At 38.8% G+C, this 24,559-nt stretch overlaps 2 protein-coding genes across 4 annotated transcripts in view; both read right to left on the bottom strand.

Moving 5' to 3' along the window:
- Positions 1–4,156, bottom strand: part of PCYT1A (phosphate cytidylyltransferase 1A, choline) — a 30,664-nt gene extending 26,508 nt beyond the window's left edge. The window contains exon 1 of one of the 3 annotated variants that reach the window (XM_063442846.1): positions 4,029–4,156. The gene's annotated coding sequence lies outside the window, so the exon portion shown is untranslated. Of the gene's footprint in view, positions 1–3,069; positions 3,146–3,965 lie in introns of those variants that run through there. The other 2 variants (XM_063442847.1, XM_063442848.1) reach the window with 2 other exon arrangements.
- Positions 4,157–10,608: 6,452 nt separating this feature from the next.
- Positions 10,609–23,475, bottom strand: DYNLT2B (dynein light chain Tctex-type 2B). Its single transcript, XM_063441091.1, has 5 exons — positions 23,353–23,475; positions 20,599–20,732; positions 19,392–19,461; positions 12,374–12,437; positions 10,609–10,808 (listed from the first exon to the last, which is right to left on the bottom strand). The coding sequence occupies exons 1-5, from the start codon at positions 23,409–23,411 to the stop codon at positions 10,761–10,763; spliced, it is 375 nt and encodes a 124-aa protein (XP_063297161.1). The 5' UTR covers positions 23,412–23,475; the 3' UTR covers positions 10,609–10,760.
- Positions 23,476–24,559: the final 1,084 nt, after the last annotated feature.

Raw genomic sequence — 24,559 nt, 5'->3', positions numbered from 1 at the left:
AGTGTCTCCAGGCAGAGGGTGGAGACACTGATTGGCAATGCTGCACATTGTGCAGCACTGCCCAAGGAAGCACCTCTAGGTACCATCTAAGGGGTAGCCAGTGGAGGCTGTAATATAAACATTGCATTTTCTCTCAAAAGACAGACAGTGTTTACTGCAAAAAAGTCAGAATGGGATGATTATACCCACTAGAACAAGTACAATAAGCTGTAGTTGTTCTGGTGACTATAGTGAGCCTTTAATATTATGAAGCATCGAATCCAGTTCTTCTATCTGAGAAGCCTCAAAGAATTCTTAAAGGACCACATTAGTGCCAGGAAAACATACTCGTTTTCCTGGCATTATAGTGCCCTGAGGGTGCCCCCACCCGGCTCTGGAAAGGGGAAAAGGGGTAAAACGTACCTTTTTCCAGCGCTGGGCGGGGAGATCTCTGCCTCCGATCCTCCTCCGTTCCGTCGGCTGGCTGCGCGCGCATTCAGCCGGTCGCATAGGAAAGCATTATCAATGCTTTCCTATGGACGCTTGCGTGCTCTCACTGTGATTTTCACAGTGAGAATCACGCAAGCGCCTCTAGCGGCTGTCTCATTGAGGCTTTGGGGGAAGGCTTAACCCACTTATAAACACAGCAGTTTCTCTGAAACTGCTATGTTTATAAAAAAAAAATGGGTTAACCCTAGCTGGACCTGGCACCCAGACCACTTCATTAAGCTGAAGTGGTCTGGGTGCCTAGAGTGGTCTTTTAAGTGCTCTAGTAGTTTGGTGTGATCTTTTAATAAACCAATTTTCAGTAGAAATATTCACTACTGCTTTACTGACAAGACTGAATTCTGTCTTGTGTTTTCCAAGGATACAATAATTTCAAGAATTGGTAAAAGTTACTGGCTATACCATCAATCAATAAGTTTTACTCTGCTATTTCTGTTGAAATGCCTCTAGTTAGTGGTTTTCAGTATTTAAACCCATGAGGCATTTAAATGCTGCAATGTAAACACTGCCATTCCTGCAAAAACAATTACATATTTTATAGCGGGAAAATGGCACCCAGACCCCCCCCTCCCCCAGTTCAGCTAATCGTCAATATCATATAGGCTATTCCAAATTCTGGATAACATAATTTTGATGTGTAATCAGGTCACATAAAGCAGGGTTCGACAAATCCCAGGCACCAGGTCGTCATGGTGACTAGAAATTTTTCCCTGGTGCCTGGGATTTGTCAGCCTTTTACCTAAAGTGGCCGGCTGGGCAAACAATGGAGCCGTCAGGCTGTATGGAGTCGGTCAGCTCAGGGAGCTTTGTAGCCAGCCCCCCTGGGCTGTATGAAGATGACCGGCTCAGGGAGCTTTGTAGTCAGCCGCCCTGGGCTGTATGAAGACGACCGGCTCAGGTAGCATGTAGCCGACCGCCCTGGAGAGCATAGAGGTTGGAGGTTGGGGCAGCGCGCGAGACAGCAGTCTTCCTGCAGCTCCTCTCTGCTCCCTCACGCTGTGTAATGATGCCGGGAGCCGGAATATGACGTCATTCCGGCCCCGGCATTACTGCAGACTGTGCGAGGGAGCAGAGAGGAGCTGCAGGAAGATCACTGCTCTCTCGCACACAGGAATAGCAGCCCCACTGGACCCAAGGAAAAACCCACTCATCTCTCCCAAAAGGTAGGGAGGCTGGGTGTTTTAGAATTAAAAATATAAAGTTGCGAGTGTTAGAGAAAGTGTGTGTGTGTGCACGAGTCTGTCAGACAGTGTGTGTATGTTTAGGTACCTGCCACCCTCCGATCACATGATTGGTGTTTTTACTCCTTTTTTTCCCAACGACATACTGGTTTCGCCGTGGCTTTTCCCGCCTCCATAGCTAACATCTTAATGATCTCAGCTAAGCCAACGCTTTCCTACAGGAAAGCATTGGGAGGAAACTGCTTATGTTCTCTATGGGTAACATTTAGCGCCTCCATGCAGAGCACTGACACAGGACTCTCTAGAGGCTGTCTGAGTGACTGTCACTAGAGGTCTTAGTAGGCAACAATGTAAATGTTGCTTTTTCTCTGAAAAGGCAGCATTTACATTGAAAAGGCTACAGGGACAGTCTATAGGCACCAGAACAACTACATTAATCTGTAGTGGTTCTGAAGACTATAGTGTCCCTTAAAAAAAAAAAAAACTGGCTCCTATCTTTTTTAGCTGGCTCCTAGCTTCCAAACAATTTTTTCAAGCCCTGACAAAATATATATTGCTTACTAGTACAAGGGTTTCTTACTGGGTTTACAAGATTATCAAGTCCCTTCAACAGCAGGGACAAGAAGAAAAAATAGTTAAGTGCATCTGCCAAGGAATGAAGTGATTAAGACTGCAAATCAGCCTTCTCCTGTCTAACAGGATCACAGTATCATTTTTCAGTCTATATTTAACTGTGACTAATAATCCAGGTTACTGAGATTCTTTATTCTGCACAGTCACTAGCATTCAGGCTTACAAGCAAACTTTTAAACTACTGCCCAGTACTACTCAATACAAGAAATAACTAGATAACAGCAGGTTATGATTTTTGTATTTAAACTGAAATTGGACAATAATACCAACAAGGAAGTATTTTGAACTATTCCTATATCTAACTCATGTTCTTTCCGAGTATCAGGATAATGTTTTCATAATGAATCATTATCAATTACCCAATGAAGAAAACGGCATCTGGCACTGAAAAATTAAGAATAAAATATTTCATTAGTTATCTGGTCTAATAATGGTTATTAAATAAACTCCTATAAACCTTTGTCAATCGGAATTACTGGTTGACAATGATCAGAAGTGTTGTATTTCATTAACAACTTGAGGTCTGAGATTTGGATGAGCCTTCTTTGATGTAAAAAATATCATCCCATATAAAGAGTTTTGAACCACAAAGATCATCCACAAGTAAACTAGCTAAAGGAAAGGAATATTAGAGTTATTTTGGTTTGGCTAGTGAGATTTGTATTGTATCACATTTAATCAAGCATTCAGAATTCTCATGAGCATTGGGGGACAAAATAAGATGTTAAATAATAAATAGCATCCTCACATGCACAAAGCAATTACAGACCTGGGAAGAATACTAGGAGACGGCTGTGAAATTTATAGCCAAAGCAGGTTCAGAAGTATATGTGACTTGAATGGAAATGAAATAGCCTGTACTTTGCACAGCCAGTTCAACAATTATATTCTCTGTAGAAGTCCAAAGACCAACATAGAGGACAGGACTATGATACAATGATATTACATATCTTAGATAGAGTTCTGTAACAGTACAGAGCAAACTTTGCAAATTAAGCAAGCGTTGTAGGAAAGCAGTGTACTTTGTGTTTTTGCTAGTGTTTAGCTATCACTTGCAGTTTACTTATCAGTGTTGCCTGGATAGCAAATATCAATAAATCAGGAGTGAGAAGCTAAAGATATGGAGAGGTTGATCAGACTCGTAGGACTTGCCATCTTTTAAAAATGCAAAATTTTAAACTATTGCTACAAGTGTGAAGGCAAAAAAAAAAAAAAATCAAATTCTGACAAACTAAAAGACATACTGAGCTAACAGATCATCAACATTATACAGGAAAGCTCAGTAGGCAAGTATTCAATATCATAGAATATTTTCAATATGTTATAGGTTATTTTGCCGGTTCAAAAAAAGGATCCAAAATAAAAACTAACCAAACAAACCACTCAAACATATCAGCATGTTATTGTAAGACAAGTAAAAGCATTATAAAGTATCTATCATTGCCATTGTTCTATATTATAAATAAAGTATATGTCAAATATTGACACAAAAAAGTATGATAAATAGAGGTTATATCCCACTTATATGCACCCTTAGGACAGTAACACACCCTGCATAGTTCATGGCACATACACTTTTAGGTGTTCTCTCAGTTGATTTCATTATTTCCTGCATTTCTCACCCCATACATACATACATACATACATACATACATAAATACATACTCAAAAATATGGGATCTGCTGTGGAGTCCCCGATTCGACCTCTTGCCTGCCACATACACTCACCTCCCGGTGCCTCTGTGTCCAGTTTCCGGGCGGGGCTACTTAGTGTTAGCGTCTGACAGCACCGCCCGGAAGTACAGCTCATGGCCAGCACATAGCTAGGTGCAGCGTCTTAGAAGCCCGCAGGAAACTAGACTAGAATGCGGAAGAGTTCCGTGTGGCTGGTATACAGCTCGGTGAATGTGAAAATTAAAGACCAGACGTTTGCTGGATGTCTGTTCTAAACACCCTTAGGGAGGCTTCAGAAAAAAAAAAGCCTCAGATGTCTGTTTGTGCCTTTATTTTCTTGTATGTATAAAACCAATCTTTCCCATCTATGCTGGGACTCCTTTAAAATTAAAGGGATTGCCATCACTACTCTGGAAATGACATCAGTGAATAAAACATTGCAAATCGCCTGTACCTTGTTTTAACCCTTTTTTTGTCATGCAATGCTCCATTTTGTTTTAAATGTGTGTTGGAAATATAGTAGTTAACATCACATTTCAGTTCTGTCCGCTGAACATTGTTGGTGGGTAGGATAAAGGGGAGCGAGCCAGGATGAGTGAATGCCTGCCAATCGGTCTAGCAGGCTAGCCCACCAAGGGCAGCAGACCATGCAAGGAGCGCTGCTTCCGTTCTATGTGCAGGTTCTAGTGCCCCGAACATAGAGTGAACGTGTCTGAGGATGGACACTTGCTATGATTTCTGGGGACAGTTCCCCAGAATTCTAATGTAAGACACAAGGAACAAGGTTTGGACAGGATTCTAAAGTAAGGACTGGCGATAGGGAACTATAGAATCCATTTAAGGGTACATTTGGAGGTACTAGGGGTGCAGTGTCCATACTTAATCCAGATAGAAAGATGAAGGTGATCCTTAAACACTTAATGCAGCGATGAAGGTGTTAATTGAGATTTGATTTTTAACATGGTTGGGGCCGGTAGTGTGGGGTATTGGAACATTTAGTTTACATATTCGGAAGAATCCCTGTCAAAATCAGTGTTAGTGAATTTGCAATCTTTTGTCACTATGTAACTAGGCAACCAGTTGATGATTTTTAGAGGGTAGTTCACTGCTGTAGTGATGAGAGCATATTCCCCTTCCATCTCTCAATTTCCTTCTCACTTACAATCAGTAGGAATGCATGGAATGCAGATTCAGACAGCAATACTAATGCTGCCTTCAAAGGAAATGTTCAGCATTTCTGGGCATGTGGATTGCTTGTTAGAGAGACTGAATGCCTAGATATGCTAGGGATGGGGCTGTTCTAAGTGCTCAAAGAGCAGTTATAATAAGCCCTTTGACAGTAATCTCTGTGCAAACAACAGCACAGTGATGACCTAAGTGCATTGATTTATGTTTACGTCATTGGTCCTTAAGAAGTTAAAGGCACACTACGAGCACCAATACAACTTTAAAGGGACACTATAGTCACCAAAACAACTTTAGCTTAATAAAGCAGTTTTTGTGTATAGATCATGCCCCTGCAGTCTCAGTGCTGAGTTCTTTGCTGTTTATGAGTTAAATTACTATGTTGATGCAGTCCTATTCACAACAGCAAAAAACAAATGTGAGGAAGGCTGAACTTGATGGACGCAAGACTCTTTTCAGCTATGTAACTATGTAACACCTCCCTGTATGTGACTTACACAGCCTTTATAAACACTTCCTGTAAAGAGTCATCTAATGTTTATATTTCCTTTATTGAGAATTTTGTTTATTTTGAAATGTCTTTTCTCCTGCTCTGTTAATAGCTTGCTAGACCCTACAGGATTCTCCTGTATTGTTGATTACATGCACACTATAAGCAACCAGACCACTTTAGCTCATCAAAGTGGTCTAGGTTCGGAGTCCAAGGCCCCTAAACCCAGCTATTTTTATTATTGCAGTTTTTGATAAACTGCAATAATTATCTTTGATTAACTCCACCTCTTAGTGGCTGTCTACCAGACAGGCACTAGTGGAACTGCCGGGGGTTAGGCAACTTTTCATTGCCTGATGCTGGACAACCTCACGATCTGCAGGAGGACATCCAGCATCACCCAAAACTTCATATGAAAAGCATTATACAATGCTTTCCTATTGGGGAAGTCCTACTGCGATAGGGGTGGAGGAGCAGAGGCGGTGCCTGAACCATCCCCAAAGGACAACCTCACTTGGGTTTTTAACCCTTCAGCACCATGAGGGGTGAGAGGGGTAGGATGGCTTAAGAGAAGAGGGTACTAAAGGTTCCTATAGTGCTAGGTAGGATAACAAGAGTACTATAGTTTGCCTTTAAAGTTCAATTTACAAAGCAGGAGATAAAACCTTTTAAAGTAAGTTACATCTGACTGAAAAGGAAACCATTTTGTTTTATGCTGGCTATGTCAGTCACAGCCAGGAGAGGTGTGGCTGGGGATGCTTAAACAGAAACAAAAGTGATTTAACTCCTAAATGGCAGAGAATTGAGCAGTGAAACTTCTGAGGCATGATATATACACAAAAACTGCTTTGTTAAGCTAAAGTTGTTTTGGTGACTATAGTGTACCTTTAATGAATTTGATTTTTGACCTCATTAATATGCTGTTTTTTTCTATGCAAATCTTTATTGTTTTTGCATAAATAATATATATATTTTGCAGAATGCTGCACCATAAGCCTGCCTCTTTAGCCACACTCCAGGAAAAGACTTCCCTACTAAATGTATGCACATAGTTCAGCCACTGACCGTACTGAACTATCTGAACTACATAGCAACCTGCATTAGAAGGAGAGGACACGCAAGGATATCACTGTTTATAGTTTCTCTGACTGTCTGCAGCCAGCCTGTGAATTAAAAGCAAATACAAACATAAAAAATGTAGACCTCTGCTAAAACTATCACTACTCCCGGGTGGCATTAGGAGGTGTGGCTAAAGATGCAGGCTTATAGTGCAGCATTCTGCAAAACATTACATTTTTGTTCTGTATGAAAACTATCAAGAATTGAGCATGCAAATATATATATATATAGCATATTATTGAGGCCAAAGTCTATCAAATGCACTAAAGTTGTATTGGTGCCCAGAGTTTCACTCTAACACCGACAACAAAGTTTGATAATTATTAGGATAAACATCATGCTAGAGTCATCACCTTTTTAACCCTGTAATACAATTTGAGTGTTAGTGCATTTTTGATATAGATATATATAAATATATAAATGTGTGATAAGAATTAAATTATATACTAGTATATATATTGTATTATATACTAAAAAGACTAGACATACACAATTTTGAATACCCTGGGTTGTCTACATTTGCAAATTCTATTGTGGTAATTAATTTCACGGCTGCCATTAAACCTCAAAGGCAACATAACCAATCTGGCAAATTTAAATGTGGAAAAACTGAAATGGGCAAGCCCTATATTTACATAGTTGCCTAGCTGAAAAGTGACATGAGTCCATCAAGTTCAGCATTTCTCACATTTGCTTTTGCTGTTGATCCAAAAGAAGGCAAAAAAAACCCCAGCCTGAAGCACTTCCAATTGTGCAAAAAACTAGTAAAAAAAAAAATCCTTCTTGACCCCAGAATGGCAGTCAGATATCTACTTGGAAAAATAGTGATTGGGGTGGAACAGCGCTACAGTACTAATCACAGAGGTGGATGGAGCTGCACACCTGAGGGGAAGGGCAACCCTCAAACCCTTAAATAAATCTGGGAGAACAAGAAACAACAAAAATACAGGGTGCGCTAAATGAAACAAATGAGGGATAATATATGAGAGATAATATTTACAAAAGAGTCTCTGAAAATAAAAAGGTGGGCCTTGGGTATGTCTTCTTTGGTTCTTGATAAGGTCCTCAGTGGTTAATATGAAAAACAAAAGTAAACACAAAGAAAGACCAATAGTGCAAAACCGTTAGGAGATGGTGTCACGGACAACACAGAAATAGAAATGCCAACTCACATTCGATAGAGCTATACCCAGCTCTAGGTAAAACAGCATACAGTGGTATTTGAAACTCCCCACATGTAGGATATTGCTGGACAATAGGTGATTCTTCAATACTTTTTTCCACGTCTCAAATACGTGTCGGCATATAAAATACATAAGAATAAGGGAAAAAAAACAATGGTACAATAGCATATGTCACCTGCAGCTACAAACAAACACTGAAGTCCTAAGAGTGCCAACTTACAATAAAAAGAGCTATAACCAGCTCTGAGTAAAACAGCATACAGTGGTATTTAAACTCCCCCACATGTAGGATATCCTTCTAGTGATGTATGGAATGCAGGATTTATGAAAGACCGAAGCACAAAAGACAGCCCATAGTGTTCTCTGTAGATAAAATTGGTGCTAAAAGGTAAAATGAAACGTACTTACAATGTATAGAGCAGCCACACTGCTCTATGAACCAGGCGTGAGTGGAATAATCCCCACCTAAGCATTTCTTTGTAGTACTGGATTTTTTAAAATAATAAAAAAATCAGGATAAAATAGCAAAGATAAAAGTAAAAGGACTGACCTTAAAAATATAGGTAGTCTAAAAATACTTTTATTATAACAAGAACATAAAAACACAACGCATTTCGCCCAAAATAGGCTTTCAAATGTTTAACATATGAAAGTGTCATAGACATATTATAATCTATTATATGCATGCTTGTCACTTTAAAAGCTACCCCAGTCCTTCTTCTATAAAGAACTATATATTAGCTTTGCTATAAAGATCGCTCTTTAATTCCAAGCCTTATAATGCTTTTAACTATAACCTTGTGTCCTATGTATAGTTTTTATGAATAAATTTCCAGATTATGGTTTCTAATGGCCCGAATATTATTATTTTATTATTTATATAGCACCATCACACTCCGTAGCGCTTTACATTGGGAATATATTTGTATAATGCTATTATATCCCCTGAGACACAGTTTTTCCAAACTAAAAATATTTAAATCTATTAACTTCTTAGTAACTAAAATGCTCCATTCCTTTTATCAATTTTGAAGCGCGTCTCTACACTTTTTCTAGTGCCATAATATCCTTCATTAGAAAGGTGCCCACAATTGCACAGCATATTCAAGGTGTGGTCTTACCAGTGATTTGTAAAGAGGAAAAATTATATTTTCATCCAGAGAATCATTGCCCCTATTCATACATGACAATACCTTACTGGCCTTAGCAACTGACAATTGACTTTGCCTAGTTTATGGTCTATAACAGTGGTTCCCAACCCAGTCCTCAAGTACTCCCTAATAGTCCAGGATTTAAGGATTACTCAACTGTGTCTAAGGTGTTTTAAAAAAAAAACAAAAAAAAAAAAAAAAAAAAACCCACACTTTAGACACAAAGGGTAATCCCTAAATCCTGGACTGGTCGGGGGCACTTGAGGACTGGGCTGGGAACCTCTAGTCTATAACAATTGCCAAATCCTTCTCATATGTTATAATTCCTAATTCACTACCATTTAGGGTGTACATTTCTTGTGCATTCTTTACTCCAAAGTGCATAACTTTGCATTTTTCTACATTAAATTTAATCTGCCATTTATGTGCCCAGTCCCCCAATCTAAAAATCTAAATCCCTCCGTAGCAGAGCAATATCCTGCTCACATTGTATTACTTTTCAGAGTTTCGTGTCATCTGAAAACACCGAAATATGGCTTTCAATGCCTATTTCAAGATCATTAATAAATATGCCACATAGAAGCGGTCCCAGAACAGAACCCTGAGGGACACCACTTACCAAATTTGTCCAGCTTGAACATTTTGTTAATTGTGAAATAAAAAATAAAAGCCCTATTTCTCTTCAGCAAAATTATATATAATGAGTATGGGTGCACTTAATATGAAATGGGTAAATTACAGTTGAACAAACATATAGCTTAAATTCTGTTTTGTTTTTGGTCAGTACAATTGCCTCCGTCCTTAAGGGGTTAAATAAGACATTATTATATTAAAAAAATAAAAATAAAATAGGGGATATGTCCTGGCTACTTAGCGCATACAAGAAAATAAAAAAAAGAATAAAATACTTAATGAAATAGATAATCTAATCTAGCGATCAATAGAATATAACATACATTTGGCAGGTCTGATATCAAGAGATAAATGGTGGTGGGTAGGAAGGAGCAGAATGTCTGTGATGCAGTTAATCTCATCTCTGCTGGATTATTTTGTTTGTAATATGCAGATATATGTGGTGTATTCATTAGATAGTGAATAAAGTTTGTTTGCTTTATTATCCTGCATTCAATTATTTACAATTCATCTGTAGCTCACTGGATTTACTAAAAACCACTAATAGCATTTGGTTATCTGAAATGGGTCGAATGGATATCTCCTATTTTTAAAATGGATCTCAAAGCTGCAGTGAGATTCGTTTCAAAATAACTCAAGTGAATTGCGGCTAAGATGTAACTAGATTGCACTGCGCAAAAAAGCAAACAAAAATTTTACTAATATAAGAGTAGGAGATTTTGGATTGGGTAACCTTCAGGGCTGGATTGACATAGTGGCTGATAAAGCTTAATTTATCTTAATGTATATATACATATACCTTTTGAGTGTCAGATGTGCACCCAGCACATTGGTGTGTGGCAATATATGTAAATAAATACTAAACAAACCAAAACAGTGCATACATATTTTATTCCTTACTGAATGACATAATTGGTATGATTATTTACATCAATATTATGTTTCTAGGGAAGAAAGGGCATCCCATTGTGTTATATGTACATTTTAAATATTTGTCATAAAGAAATATTTGTCTGTTTTTATACTAATAGTAGAAGCATCCAAAGGCAGCAACCACACAAAATAAATAGTCCTAAAAAGAAGAGAGAATAGATTTAGTAAAAACATTGTTATTGCTTTTCTATATGTATATACATTCTAATGCCCTCTATAAAATTAAATCAATACACATTAAGACCACACAAAATCATGCCATTGTTATGAAGGTTGTACAATTTGTATATTCTAGAAGTACAAGTTCCCCTTTGTCTTGATCACTATAAAATCCTAAATATTTTCTAGCGGTGATTAAATACCCAGTAATTTTGTCTCCATTTTGGACTTGCAGGCAGATCTAGTTTGTACCACTGAAATGGACTTTAAAGGGACACTCCAGGCACCCAGACCACTTCTGCCCGTTGGAGTGGTCTAGGTGCCAACTCCCACTACCCTTAACCCTGCAAGTGTAATTATTGCAGTTTTTATAAACTGCAATAATTACCTTGCAGGGTTAACTCCTCCTCTGGTGGCTGTCTACTAGACAGCCACTTCCTAGTCTATAGCACTAGACAGACAGCCACTTCCTAGTCTATAGCACAGGTTTTCTGTGCTATAGCGTCGCTGGACGTCCTCACGCTATGTGAGGACCTCCAGCGTTGCAAAAATCCCCATAGGAAAGCATTTCCAATGCTTTCCTACGGGGAGGTCTAATGCGCGTGCGCGGCTGACGTCGGCGGGGGAGGAGCGTGGCGGACCCTAAACCACCGCCGAGGGGCATCGCCGGTGGTCTCAGGTAAGTCACTGAAGGGTTTTTCACCCCTTCAGCAACATGGGATGGGGGGTGGGAGGGAGAGAAAACCATTTGTTTTCCTGGCACTGGAGTGTCCCTTTAACATATTTAAAGCTGCTAAATATGACATTGATTTAATAAGCTTTCCAAATGACTCAATACTGTTAGAAAACCAAATTAGAAGTCATTATTAAGTCTATGGGAATTTTGTAGACTAATCATTGGAAAGTTCATCAAGGCTTATGTTTGTTATTTAGTGTGTTTCAAGGACTCTGCTAGCCCAGCGCCCATTATTGCATCCATTTTTAAACACATGCATGGAGGCTCCTGGTGAATCTGCAAATTTCTGTTTTATCAACTAATGACAGAATTCTAATAATCTGTCGTGGGAGAAAAAAAAATAAAAAAAATAAAAAGGGGTAAAATGGGTTAGGAAAGTGAGAACTCTATGATTTGTTTTATAAAGGACTGAGAGACTGACATGTTCACTTAGTTAAACAAACAAAAATAAAGCACATGTGAACACTGAGAACAAAATAACCCACTAACTGCTTTAACTTTGGTAGGTGTCCACACAGGTTTCAGCTCAACTGCAAAGATAGCATACACCATCTGCATATCAGACTGATCCAACCCACATGGGGGAATCCAAATTTGAAATTTTAGCAATCTCCTCTTAAGAGATGCCTAAACATCAGATGAACATTTATGCCCTAATGGGCAGTGAGCAGTGGTTGATACATATCTAGATACAGTAAGCAAGAAGTTCATACCTGGACTATCCTTTTAAAGAAACCTTAGGAATTTGCAAACAAAAACAGTACATTGTTCACTTATGTATAATAATTATTAAAATATCATTATCTTACATTTGTAAAAACATATTCAGCATAGTTGTCTGTGTCAGCATCCCAGAAGCACCGAGCTGCCATCCTGAGAGAAAAGAAAGAATATTTTATTTTAACATGGGTAATACAACTGCTAAATGATATAACACTAGTCCAGTAACACATAATGGGACAAAAGCATAACGAATCAACAACATTGAATGTTATTTATCAGCAGATATGTGATAATGGCAGCTTTTTGGCTCACAAAAAGTCTTTTAACAATTCGAAAAGACTTAATATAAGCAATTTTAGGCTCATCAGGAGCAGATAAATTTTGGTTCGAGTGGCTTCGACTTTAGATTAATTTTGAAAAAAGTTTCAAAACCATTTCCACTGAAAATATTGAATTTGTGATGCAATATCATTTATCAAGCCTGAAATGGGCTTGTCAAATTCAACAGCAAAAATCTGTTGATAAAGGTTTTTTCATTCATAAAAACAGGAATAATCCACTGAACAGTATTGACATGTTTAAGGCCGTAAGGCCTGTATTTGTGGGAGGAGTTAAGCGTTCCATATAAACGCTACTCCCCCCCCCCTTCCTACCTGCTGTACGCACGCTGTTCACCTTGGTATGCTCGCTTCCCTCTCGTCGACAGGACTTCCGGTTCCTCAGCAGCGCTTCCGGTTCCAACATTCCTCGCTGCTTTCCCGCTGGCCTTCATTCGCACGGACACTCAAAACCTCTAACTAACGAACGCAGGTAATCGGTGAGAATAGCCACGTTTCGGCTATTCTCACCGTTCGGCACCGTTCAATTTACGTTCTCTAAATATACGATCCAGCAATTATGGGAATTATTCATTTCGTTATATTAATTCCTTCGTTCAATTTGGGTATCTGGTTATGCTCAAGCGGGTTACGTTTTACAATTCAACCGTACTTTAGTCGTATATTTAGCTCGAATATACGTAGGTTATTTTATACACATGCAATTAATGTTTAAAATAACAAGTAATAACTCTACTCAAGTTAGTTACATCGCTATCACCCTGTGCCACGTATATGCAAACCTGCAGTCTGTTCCCCATATTCACTGCCCCCTTAACAGAATTCCATGTCCCTTTCAAGTAATCATGCTCCCTGTAGGGAGACTTTGCATGTTTGGAATTGAGATAATGATGTGAGTTGTGTCCTCTGCCGATACAGGTAATGCAGGCTGTCTAGCAGGGCATACATTGCTTTAGTGCATCCAGGGAAGGTTATTTATGACATATGCTTACTTACTAACAGTATGGAACTCAAATAAACCTAATAATTAAACTCAATCCCCAGAGGCAAGGAAGCCTGCTATCATTCTACAATGTGCAGCTTTGTTTATTTATTTTCATTTCTTTTCTATTCGAAACCCTTGATATTCCATTGCATTGATTGTAAGCTCAACAAATGCAGTGTTTGCAAATCCTTTAACCCCTGGAAGGCCAATAAGGTGCCAGGGTAATCTGACTTTCTGCTGGCTCTCAGGAGGCTCCAACGTTCGATTAATATTTGCATCAAACCATTTACTGCTCGTTAACTGAATTCAAGTGTTTTCTATAAACGTGACCACCTTAAACATTGTCATAAACCTGGGGCCACTGTGCTACTTACTGCCCCAGACAATGGGCAAATACTGTATAATCCAATCCTAGCATCTGTCTAATGGGGTCATAGAGTTCAAACAAAGTTTTCACCTTGTGTGCCAATTTCCCTGGTCCTTGCATACCAATATCCCTGGCCACCCGCAGCCACGACCTGAGCTGGAACAGGACTCACTTCACCAATTAACTATTTCTCGACCATGTTCCTCTCCTCCACAGCCCACTTTGCAGCCCCTTTCGTCAACACCAAGCACTCTGCACTAATACTCACGAATCAATAGGCACGAACTCGGTCATTCACTTTACACAGTAATACGTGCTGCCATCTACTGTCAAAATCACTAACTGCTTAAAAACCTATAAGCCAAGCAAGCAGGTTATGTATTCATGGTTAATTACGCATAAATCTGTTAGTGACGCTTTAGAAGTAATGTGGCGCTGGCTAGTCACTTAGAGTATCTAGTAGGCCTCTATATCTTGCAATAACATCCTGAACTCCTTTAACGCCTTTCATTCCTTCACCATTTTTTCCCCCATTAATACTATCACATCTTAAACACTATTATTTAAGGGTCCCCTTAGGGGAATTACTAATGCCATGTGATACTACTCAATGCCTGACACTATACATGTACTGTTGTTGGGTCAAGTTAATCTAACAGTTAAACGCTGTATATGTTGGATTATTTTATCTCCCAGATTACAGTGACGCTTGTGCAACTCCTGTTATACATGTATCGAATTACCTCAGGTTCAGGCGTTACCGCCATTTTTCATTTCCCGCTAATCACTATTAATGTTGCGTACTGTCATTTGTTATCATTAGACTATCACTTGTTCGCTATTGTCGCCTGTTTCTGTCAGGTACAATTAAGTTTCCTCCACATTTTCAAACAACTGCCTCGACAAGGCCACGTTGTTACACGATGGGGTATCGAACCGACAAATTGTAGGTAATTCCGTTAGTGTTAAATCGCGGTTGACTCAGACTGGTCAGCTGACAGTACAATTACCGGTCTCAATTACGATTACGTAAGTTTCGCTAATATGAATATTATTACTGAGGTTATCTATTATTCAGCCGCTTCACCATGGGTATAACCATTCGCTCACTGTTATTGGACTGTCTGTCCTATCACTCCCAGCTTTGGCTAGGGTAGTTATTTATGTAATGCCCTTGTTGTGGGGACAACTCCGTAAGTTATACAATGCAGGCAAGACTTTAAATATTTTTTTTTCGTGTGTGTAATTTTGTAGGAAAACAAACGTTACTTTAGTTTCACAATTATTATTATTGGTTCATATTGTCATCTGCTATCTGTAGGCAATTACTGGTTCGCTATTGTCGCCTGTTTCTATCAGGTATAAATGTGTTGTCGTTCAGTCCCAACAATTGTTACACAATTGGCAATTAGTCAAACGATTGTCAACCGTTTCTATCAGGTTTAATTTTGTTTTTGTTCACATTCCAAACAACTGCCTCTGCTAGGCCACGTTGTTACACGATTGGATATTGGGGTACGGGGGCTTGATTCCTGCCTTGCCTCGTCAGGCCACGGCTACACTCGACAACTCTTCATTCGTACTCGCTACCCGTAACAATCGTTTGTTACTCACTACCTTGCTAATTTCACCCTCCTCTCTCCGTCAGCTGCTTCAACGTTTTCTTGGCACAACGCCTTCATACATCTCCTTTCAGGGTTATATAGTAGCCATCACGTAAATCTTCAGCACCCTCAGGGTCTTTCGATACTGTACTATCAGCTATATCTCCATAGTACTTCACTACACTGCACATTATTTTCCTTCCCTCGACTTCAGTTCCTTTCCTCTTCTTTCTTCCTCCTTTCACTCCCTTCTTTTCCTCTGTCTCTGTCTGGGAACTCCGGGTATCTATCATTAACCACAACTTGGGTTTACCAAGCACGTTGCGTTACCCCCTTATCAAGCCCCAGTCTAGGGTCAGAGAATTGGCTATCTAGGGTTAGGAGCTGGCCTTAGCTGTACGACGTAGCTGGTCCCGCGAGGCCAACTCCCCAATCTCAACACGGAGATTTTCGCCCCTCGGCCCAAATCATAGTTAGTGCCTCGCATTCACCCACCTATCGGGTTTATAGTTAGGGCCTCACCTGACACGTTTTTGGATCTTTACTCTCACCGAGAGGCCACCTCCCCGCCACCACGCTAGTGGCTCGAGCCCCACGCCCAAATCATAGGTAGAGCCTCTCGCCAGCCGCTTGGCTACTAGCAGGGTCTCACTTGTCACGGGGTAGTGAGCTTTTCGCTTCGGCACTAGTTAGCCAGCCAGTTCTATTTTACTTAACCGTGTTGTTGTTATTTGATTTCATTGTTGTTGTCGTCATGTTCTTTTTCAGGATGTCCTACAAAGGCAACGTCGGACGAGGGATTGCAGCATTTTTGTATCTATTAGGGCCGACTAACCAAGAGTCGCTCAGTCTCGTACCTCACCCAACTCACATCTCTCAAGCATAATCCGCATTTTAGCATCCCCTTCCGGTCACTCGGCTGTTGGGGCCCGACTCAAGTGATCATCTAGAACATTATTCGTTTGCTCTAAGATACATATAACAGAATCGTGACATTCTTCCAAGAATCAGTGGAGCATGACTTTCACAGGCATACTGATCACCCTGTAGTCTTTTCTACATTTTTGCCACCTTTTATTCAAACCTTCATACGCACACGATCGCACTATTCCGAACTGACATACACGTTTCTGACAAGCCTTTCAAACCATACCCCATTTTACACAAGATATCAAAAGATAATTGGTTTATCGCTTTACAGTAACGTACGCATACAGATGGGAATACAGTATCAGACTCCCTAAACAGCATTCGTGCCACACAACCAGGTCTTAAATCTATGTGCCTGCAACCATACAAGGGTTCGGGAACCCTACAACTCCACGATCACAAATAATCAGACAGGTAAGTCATGTCTCCCTAAGGAAATTTAAGAAGGTACAAACACTACACCACGTCACGTCAACATTCGAACCAGACAATCAAGACACTTGACCTACTAATCATTCCCTAACTACTTCTAAATACGATTCTACATTCACACTCCTGTCATTAGAGTAAGTAGGACCACTGGCTCCTATTTTTCACATCCATTCTATAAGCACGACATCCAGTAGCAGTACGCCGGAACAAACAATTAGAGGCACTAGGAATCGGCTATATTATACAGGAACATTCTCAACGTATGAGTAGTAAGACAACGGATTTTATATAGTGCTATAAGTGTGTTTTTGTGGCATTTCCTTTTGCCCTCTTTTTCAGGCCTACCCTCTACGTCGGTTCCGGCACACCACACCGACTTAATTCCAATCACAAGGTATTTCACTATACGATATTAAACGACCACAAGTTTAAGGCCGTAAGGCCTGTATTTGTGGGAGGAGTTAAGCGTTCCATATAAACGCTACTCCCCCCCCCCTTCCTACCTGCCGTACGCACGCTGTTCACCCCACCCACCTCTCCCTCTTATACAATTCATTCAGGGGGGCCCTCTTTTTCAGGCCTACCCTCTACGTCGGTTCCGGCACACCACACCGACTTAATTCCAATCACAAGGTATTTCACTATACGATATTAACCGACCACAAGTTAACTAAACATGGAGTGCAACCTACCAAACCGTGAAAACATGTCTATGAAACAGTGAGCAGCCAGCATCTCATTGTAATTAAAAAACTAGCAACTGGTCAGCTATTGTTATACAGACCCCCCCACCATGCTCAGTAATAAATATATGTTAATGGTGGCATTTGATGTTTACAAATGTCATAGTTATAATTAAGGCATCAATACCAAGATTTAACATCCGATAAATTTTAAATTCCGTTTTGCCCAGCCGTCCCGCTTATGAAATTGGCTGGACAAAATTCAGATGTTAAATCACGTTTAAAAAAAAAAAAAAAAAAAAAAAACAACACTTTTTTTTAATTACATTAAATCTATGTTCGTAATTAATTTACAAAACTATAAAGTTAGTTATTTACATATCACTAGCCATTATATATTCACAGTGTTTCACTGCTGCGCTAGACTGAATGTTTCAGTGTATATTGTAAGCAAGTGTCATCTCAAGTATGCACACATGGGCGTGATATCCACAAACATATAAAAAAATTATAAGTCCCATTAGTTACATTTAGTTTCTTCAAACACACTGTTTCTGTAGTCTTTTAACTCTTTGGTCAATGCATACTGTCCCCTAAACAGGTGAAGTCAGTTATTTTCCTTGCTTTAAAAAGCCCCTCTATTTTTTAATTTTTAAATCAAGCGTTGTCTGACTTTTCTTTTGCAATGCATATTGACTAATAATCTTAACTAAAGCACTGCTTTATGAGGATTCAATGTCATGGTATTCAGTTAAAAATAAATATCCAACTCAACATATATGTTGTTTTCATACAAATTATATCTTTATGGAAAATTCACAAGTGACAGTTTTTCTTTAAGGTAATCTTGATTAATTTGATAGTAATGTACATTAAAATATGGAGAGTTTGTAGAGAATATGTTAAAGTGGCTCTGATGTCCTTTAACCTGAGTATTTCATAAAGATAACATTTTCATAAAATACATCTACAGACTGCATTAGAATTTATACAGTCAGAAACTATAATAAAACAAAGTAGGGCCCATGTTGTCTTATTAAAGCATATATTGACCAACTTAGGCGTTTACAGTATCATGTTTACCCAATTCCCATAGCCCGTGACAGCTGTGAGAAACAGGCACCTTCTCACTTATTGCAAGAGTGGAAGGATGGTGTATGGTCTCTCCTCAATTCAGCTTTGTGTTGCACTCTTGCATATGCACAAGTGGATGGCATTTTCACGCCTCCTGAACACTAGCAATGAGAAGGCACACATTTAATGGACGAGTACACATCCCTTGCAGATCCAACAACAACACGAAGGACTGGGCACAAGTTGTGAAAAGGTCCAAGGCAGGTTAACTGGAAAATCTTATACAAGGATTCAGCTCAAAACAAAGCCTTTTTCAAGCTCTGTCAAGAGCAAGGCTCTTTTTTTTTTTAGCAAAAACACTGTATGTGTTTTTCCAAACCTGCCTTAAACCTTTTCAAAACTTGTGTCCAGTCATTTATGCTGTTGTTTTTACATGGGTCATGGCGGATGGAGTCCCACCATTCAAGATGTCCACCACAGCAAAGGTGACGATGTCTATTAGGGAGAGTTTTTGCTTCAGCTTCTTCCACAATACAATTAGAAATGCCACTTTCTGGGGTCCTTGCAAAATATTAATAAAATAGAGAATGCAATGGTACATAACTAAAATGAGGTGACAGACTCTTTAACAGTAACCAACAATTAGGTACTCTTTCAAAACTTCATAATTTAGAATACACATGATACTTACTTCACTCCTTCTCCTCTCTGTTCACCAATCACAGCTTGCACCACCATTTTGTACCTATCAAATCCCATTTCTAGGCAAAAGAGAATATGGAAAATGTGTATTAATGACCATTAAAATAAGTATGTATGTATATTTCTTAAAGGGACACTTTAGTCACCAGAACAACTATAGCTTATTGTATTTGTTCTGGTGAGTATAATCATTCCATGCAGGCTTTTTTCAGTTTAAATGACCACTCTAGTGTCAGGTAAACAAACTCGTTTTCCTGACACTATATAATCATTAGGCCCCCCAACCCACTGGGCTGAAGGGGTTAAAACCCATTAAGCCACTTACCTTTATCCAGCGCTGGGCTCCCTTGGCGCTGGTGACCTCTCCTCCCTCTGCGACGTCAGCTCCCGAGTGGAGCCGAATGTGCATGCATGCATGAAACTGCTATGTTTACAGCAGCAGGGTTAAAACCTGGGGGACCTGGTACCCAGACCACTTAATTGAGCTGAAGTGGTAAGGGTGACTATAGTGGTCCATTAAAGGGTAATCCAGATGTGAACCCCTTGCTTACGGTGCCTAGAGGGATATTGGCTATACCTCACTGATGATACCTTACAAGGTTGAAACGATCGTTTGGGGTTGCTGTATCTCTCGTGCAGAGGGAACTTGTATATTCTCTCTCACAATAGCAGGCTTCATCAGCACCAATTATATAGTGGCCAGCTGCAGTTTCGGAAGAAATATTGTCAATATGAAGGGGAGTCTATTGATTATTTTTTTTGCTATGGCAAATGCACTCAAATTATTATAATTTTTACTAGAGCATACGCCCAAAAAGAAAACGTGCATTTATTTTTCCTACATTTTTCTTTAGGAGGGGAGGGTGGGAGTATATGAAAAAACAAACAAAAATTAAAATAAGCAGTCTTTGCAAGCCCTTCCCTCTTTCCCCAGAACAGAATTTCAATATGTGCTGGAGAACTGACCAGCCAGAGGCTTCTCATTGAGAATCCTATGTGCTGGAGCCGTGAGACACACAAAAGACTTCAACAAGCTGTGTCTGGAATGTTAAAGATTACAGATGCATATGGATTAAAGTCAGAGAAATATTATAAGATTCAAGTATGTGGGAAAAAAGGGGTAAACTACAAAAACTGATTATCACACAAGAGTCATTGTGTTTTTGTTTCCTTGCCATATATTGCTTTAAGCTTACCTTTAAGTTTATCTTTTATGGTCTCTGACAGAAAACGTGTTAGCTGTGGAACCTCTTCTGCAACATACTGTTTGTTGTTGAGTTCTTCTTTTAGAACAGATTTGATACACTCTTTTACTGTTGCTGTTCTAAATCTATAGGAGAAATAAAATCTGTAAAACAGACTTAACCCCTTAAGGACCAAACATCTGGAATAAAAGGGAATCATGACATGTCAGGCATGTCATGTGTCCTTAAGGGGTTAAAGGAGCCCACTGTAGCATATATGGTGCCAGAAGTCCCCAGGAGCCTTACCAGGGAAAGTAATCAAACCATTTGCAAATTATGTGAAAACGTATCTGTAGTTTAATATGCAAGTAAAAGTTATTTGGGAAACAAAGTATAGTTTGGTGCTGCTATCACCAAGTGTGAATCACTCCAACACACAAAAAAATCAGTATAGTGAAAGATAAAATTGTGGTGAGAGCACTCAAAACATGCAGGAATAAAATTCTTTACCAGACTTGGTTCAAATGGGAATATCTAAAACAATAAAACATAAAACACGAAAACATAGAGTAATATTGTTATAAAAAAGGTACAATTATTACATGTGACTGGTTAAACTCACATATTGCTGAGTCACTTTAAAAAGCTTTATGGAGATGAAAATTCTTCAGCTTTGGACGTCCTGTATCGGTTATGTTGGGTCTGCACTGGCAAGGTCCAATATAAACTTTCTTTATTGTAAGATAACTTAGTTAAAAATAAATCTTTATCCAATACAGTTAAAATTACGTATCTGTAGTTTGCTGGGCACCTGTAACAGCCTGCATGAGAACTGGAGGATCCTGCACGGAGCTTCCACCAGCTCTTGAATTAAGCAAATGCCACGCTCGCCCAATGAGTCAGCCTGCAAGTCTTGTCAGTTTTAGTCCTTCAATCTTTGTGACCACTGATGTAACATTTATATCGCTCGACTCCTGGGACCTGCAGCTCCACGAAGATTTTTTTTTTTTTTTATTGTTTTTTTTTAGCAGCTACCTTGGAGGGGCTGGTGCGGGGCTAGGGAAGTTAGGTCTTACCTTTAATACACTGGGAAATCTCCAGTCAAATTATTCTCAAAGGGAAGCCTTGAGGACAAATCTCCAGTCCAAAGCTTCTCAGAGAGCGTAGTGGTTTGATTTGGATTTAAAGCAGCACTGTCATGCCGAACTTATCTTTCCCCAATCAATTCCTCTTCTCTCCCTCTGTCAGGATCTGTTCTTCAATTCTTTCCTGTCTGCTCTAGTTTTCTTTAAAACTTAAGACAAAGTAGGGACTACTTTGTCTTATGGACGTTTCCTACGTCTGACCAGCTATGATCAGCGGAGGTCTGTCTAAGTGACAGGATGTTAGGGAATACTGACAGGAAACATCGCGAGATCACGGATCAAAGCTGAGAATTGTGGGCAAATTGCTTAATCAACTTTGCTAACAGAATGAGAACAGTTTCTCCATTCGGTTTGGACGCATTTCGGGACTTTGTTCATATGGGAATTTCATTTATATGAATGAAACTCCGATCCTATCCATGCAACCGGCTGCATCTTGCTAATCTCTGTGAGAAACATTGGTTTGGACCAAAGATCATCCAGATGGATGGTCTCAGAGAAGGAGGAATGGACACCTGCAGGAGACTGCCCAGCAACTGATTACTGGTGGATAAAATTTATAAAATGGTATATCATAACAAAGATTATATTACAATAAATAATGTTAATATAAGTGTTCCTTTGAGAGGAATAAACGTGTAAATGCATTATTATGCATTTTACATCTCTACAACTGAACTATAATAATGCAAGTTTGTGGAAAACATTATGGTCAATAGCACACTTACAGAGTTACTCACTAATGTGTGAAGTGTCAGGAAATCAAAGTGAATGTCAAATTTGAGGCCAACATATCGAAGTCTACGTTGCCTTAAAATTTGAAATTCACTTTCAATTCCCAACATTTCACACATTAGTAAATAACCCTGTATTAGAGGAACAGTCCAAACACCATAAACACTACAGTGCATTGTAGTGTTTATCGTGCCAAGAGTGCACTGGCTCCCTTCCAGAATAATTTGTCATTATGTTTGCAAATGGTTTGACAACTCACCTGGGGTCCACTAAGCATCAATCCTGCGCAGAGCTTTAGTTAGCTCCTCTGAGCTAAATCTTGCCATTCAGGGCTGTCTCATTGGTTGAAAACACTGGGTGAGCAGCCTAAATCAATGAGCTAACCAACACAGAAAATATCCGTCTCTCAATGAAGGAGACTGGCTCCCAAAGGACTCAGAGTATGTTATCAAAATGTTTACAAACGGTTTGACTACTTACCCTTGGAGGATATCAGGACACTCTGCGTGCTGCAGTGGTTATGGTGTGTCCAGTGTTTCTTTTTAAAGAGAGCTCATATACATTGATTTAGTACAAATGGCCGATTGGGGAACTGGTGAAAAGTAATTGTATAGGGCAGGGATAAAGCTATGCCACTCCAGCTAATCTGGCACTAAGTGAAACTCATGTAACATTAATATCTATTTATACTGCCCATGACCCATGTATACATGATGCTGTGTATAATATATAGCTCTGCTACGCTCCCTGTGATACAGACCATGTTATATTGGTTTATATGCGCCATATTGTATGTGTGAAATCCGAATATTAATGATACAACCCCTGCACTTAGCTCATCGCCCCTCTCACTGTCCGGCCAGTGTAAATACTCGGCCATACTCACTTGTGTTGGAAGTTGGGGCGGATAATGTACGAGTTTTCCCCGGTTTCCATCTCTCCCATAGCGGCCTCGGGAGCTGGATTTACAGTACAACGGCGTGTCCTGTCTCCATGGCAACCGGCGGTACCCGTCACTTCCGGCAATGGGTAAAAAGACTTCCGGTTCCTTTGCTGCGTGGGCTTACTACTGCTGAGCTGGGGTCACATTTATAACTGTATCATTTATATAGTGTGATCACCTTACAGTGTATCCCCTCTCCGGATAGATACTGAGCCAAAACATGGCAAAACAGAAAAAGTACAATAGCTAAACTTTATAATGGGAATAATATATAAACAGTGTAATGGGAATAATATATAAACAGTGTAATGGGAATAATATATAAACTTTATAATGGCAATAATATATAAACAGTATAATGGGAATAATATATAAACATAATGGGAATAATATATAAACAATATAATGGCAATAATATATGCATTTTATAATGGGAATAATATCTAAACATTATAATGGCAAAAATCTATAAACTTTATAATGGGAATAATATATAAACAGTATAATGGCAATAATATATCAACTTTATAATGGGAATAATATATAAACAGTATAATGGGAATAATATATAAACATAATGGAAATACTATATAAACAGTATAATGGGAATAATATATCAACTTTATAATGGGAATAATATATAAACAGTATAATGGGAATAATACATAAACATAATGGGAATAATATATAAACAGTATAATGGGAATAATATATAAACTTTATAATGGGAATAATATATAAACAGTATAATGGGAATAATATATAAACATAATGGGAATAATATATAAACAGTATAATGGGAATAATATATAAACTTTATAATGGGAATAATATATAAACAGTATAATGGGAATAATATATAAACTTTATAATGGGAATAATATATAAACAGTATAATGGTAATAATATATAAACATAATGGAAATAATATATAAACAGTATAATGGCAATAATATATAAACAATATAATGGCAATAATATATACATTTTATAATGGGAATAATATCTAAACATTATAATGGCAAAAATATATGAACTTTATAATGGGAATAATATATAAACATAATGGAAATAATATATAAACAGTATAATGGCAATAATATATAAACAATATAATGGCAATAATATATACATTTTATAATGGGAATAA

This window comes from Pelobates fuscus, chromosome 2, assembly GCF_036172605.1.
Source record: "Pelobates fuscus isolate aPelFus1 chromosome 2, aPelFus1.pri, whole genome shotgun sequence".
NCBI classification, from domain to species: Eukaryota; Metazoa; Chordata; class Amphibia; order Anura; family Pelobatidae; genus Pelobates; species Pelobates fuscus.
The sequence above is the reverse complement of the archived record's forward strand: the minus strand, read 5'-3'. Positions and strand labels throughout refer to the sequence as shown.

Coding starts and splice junctions, on each gene's coding strand:
- DYNLT2B (XM_063441091.1), bottom strand. CDS start 23,411: ATGGGAGAGATGGAAACCGGGGAAAACTCGTACATTATCCGCCCCAAC. Junction 20,733..23,352: donor CGCCCCAACTTCCAACACAA/GTGAGTATGGCC, acceptor TTTCTCCTATAG/ATTTAGAACAGCAACAGTAA. Junction 10,809..12,373: donor CTGAATATGTTTTTACAAAT/GTAAGATAATGA, acceptor TCTTCTTTTTAG/GACTATTTATTTTGTGTGGT.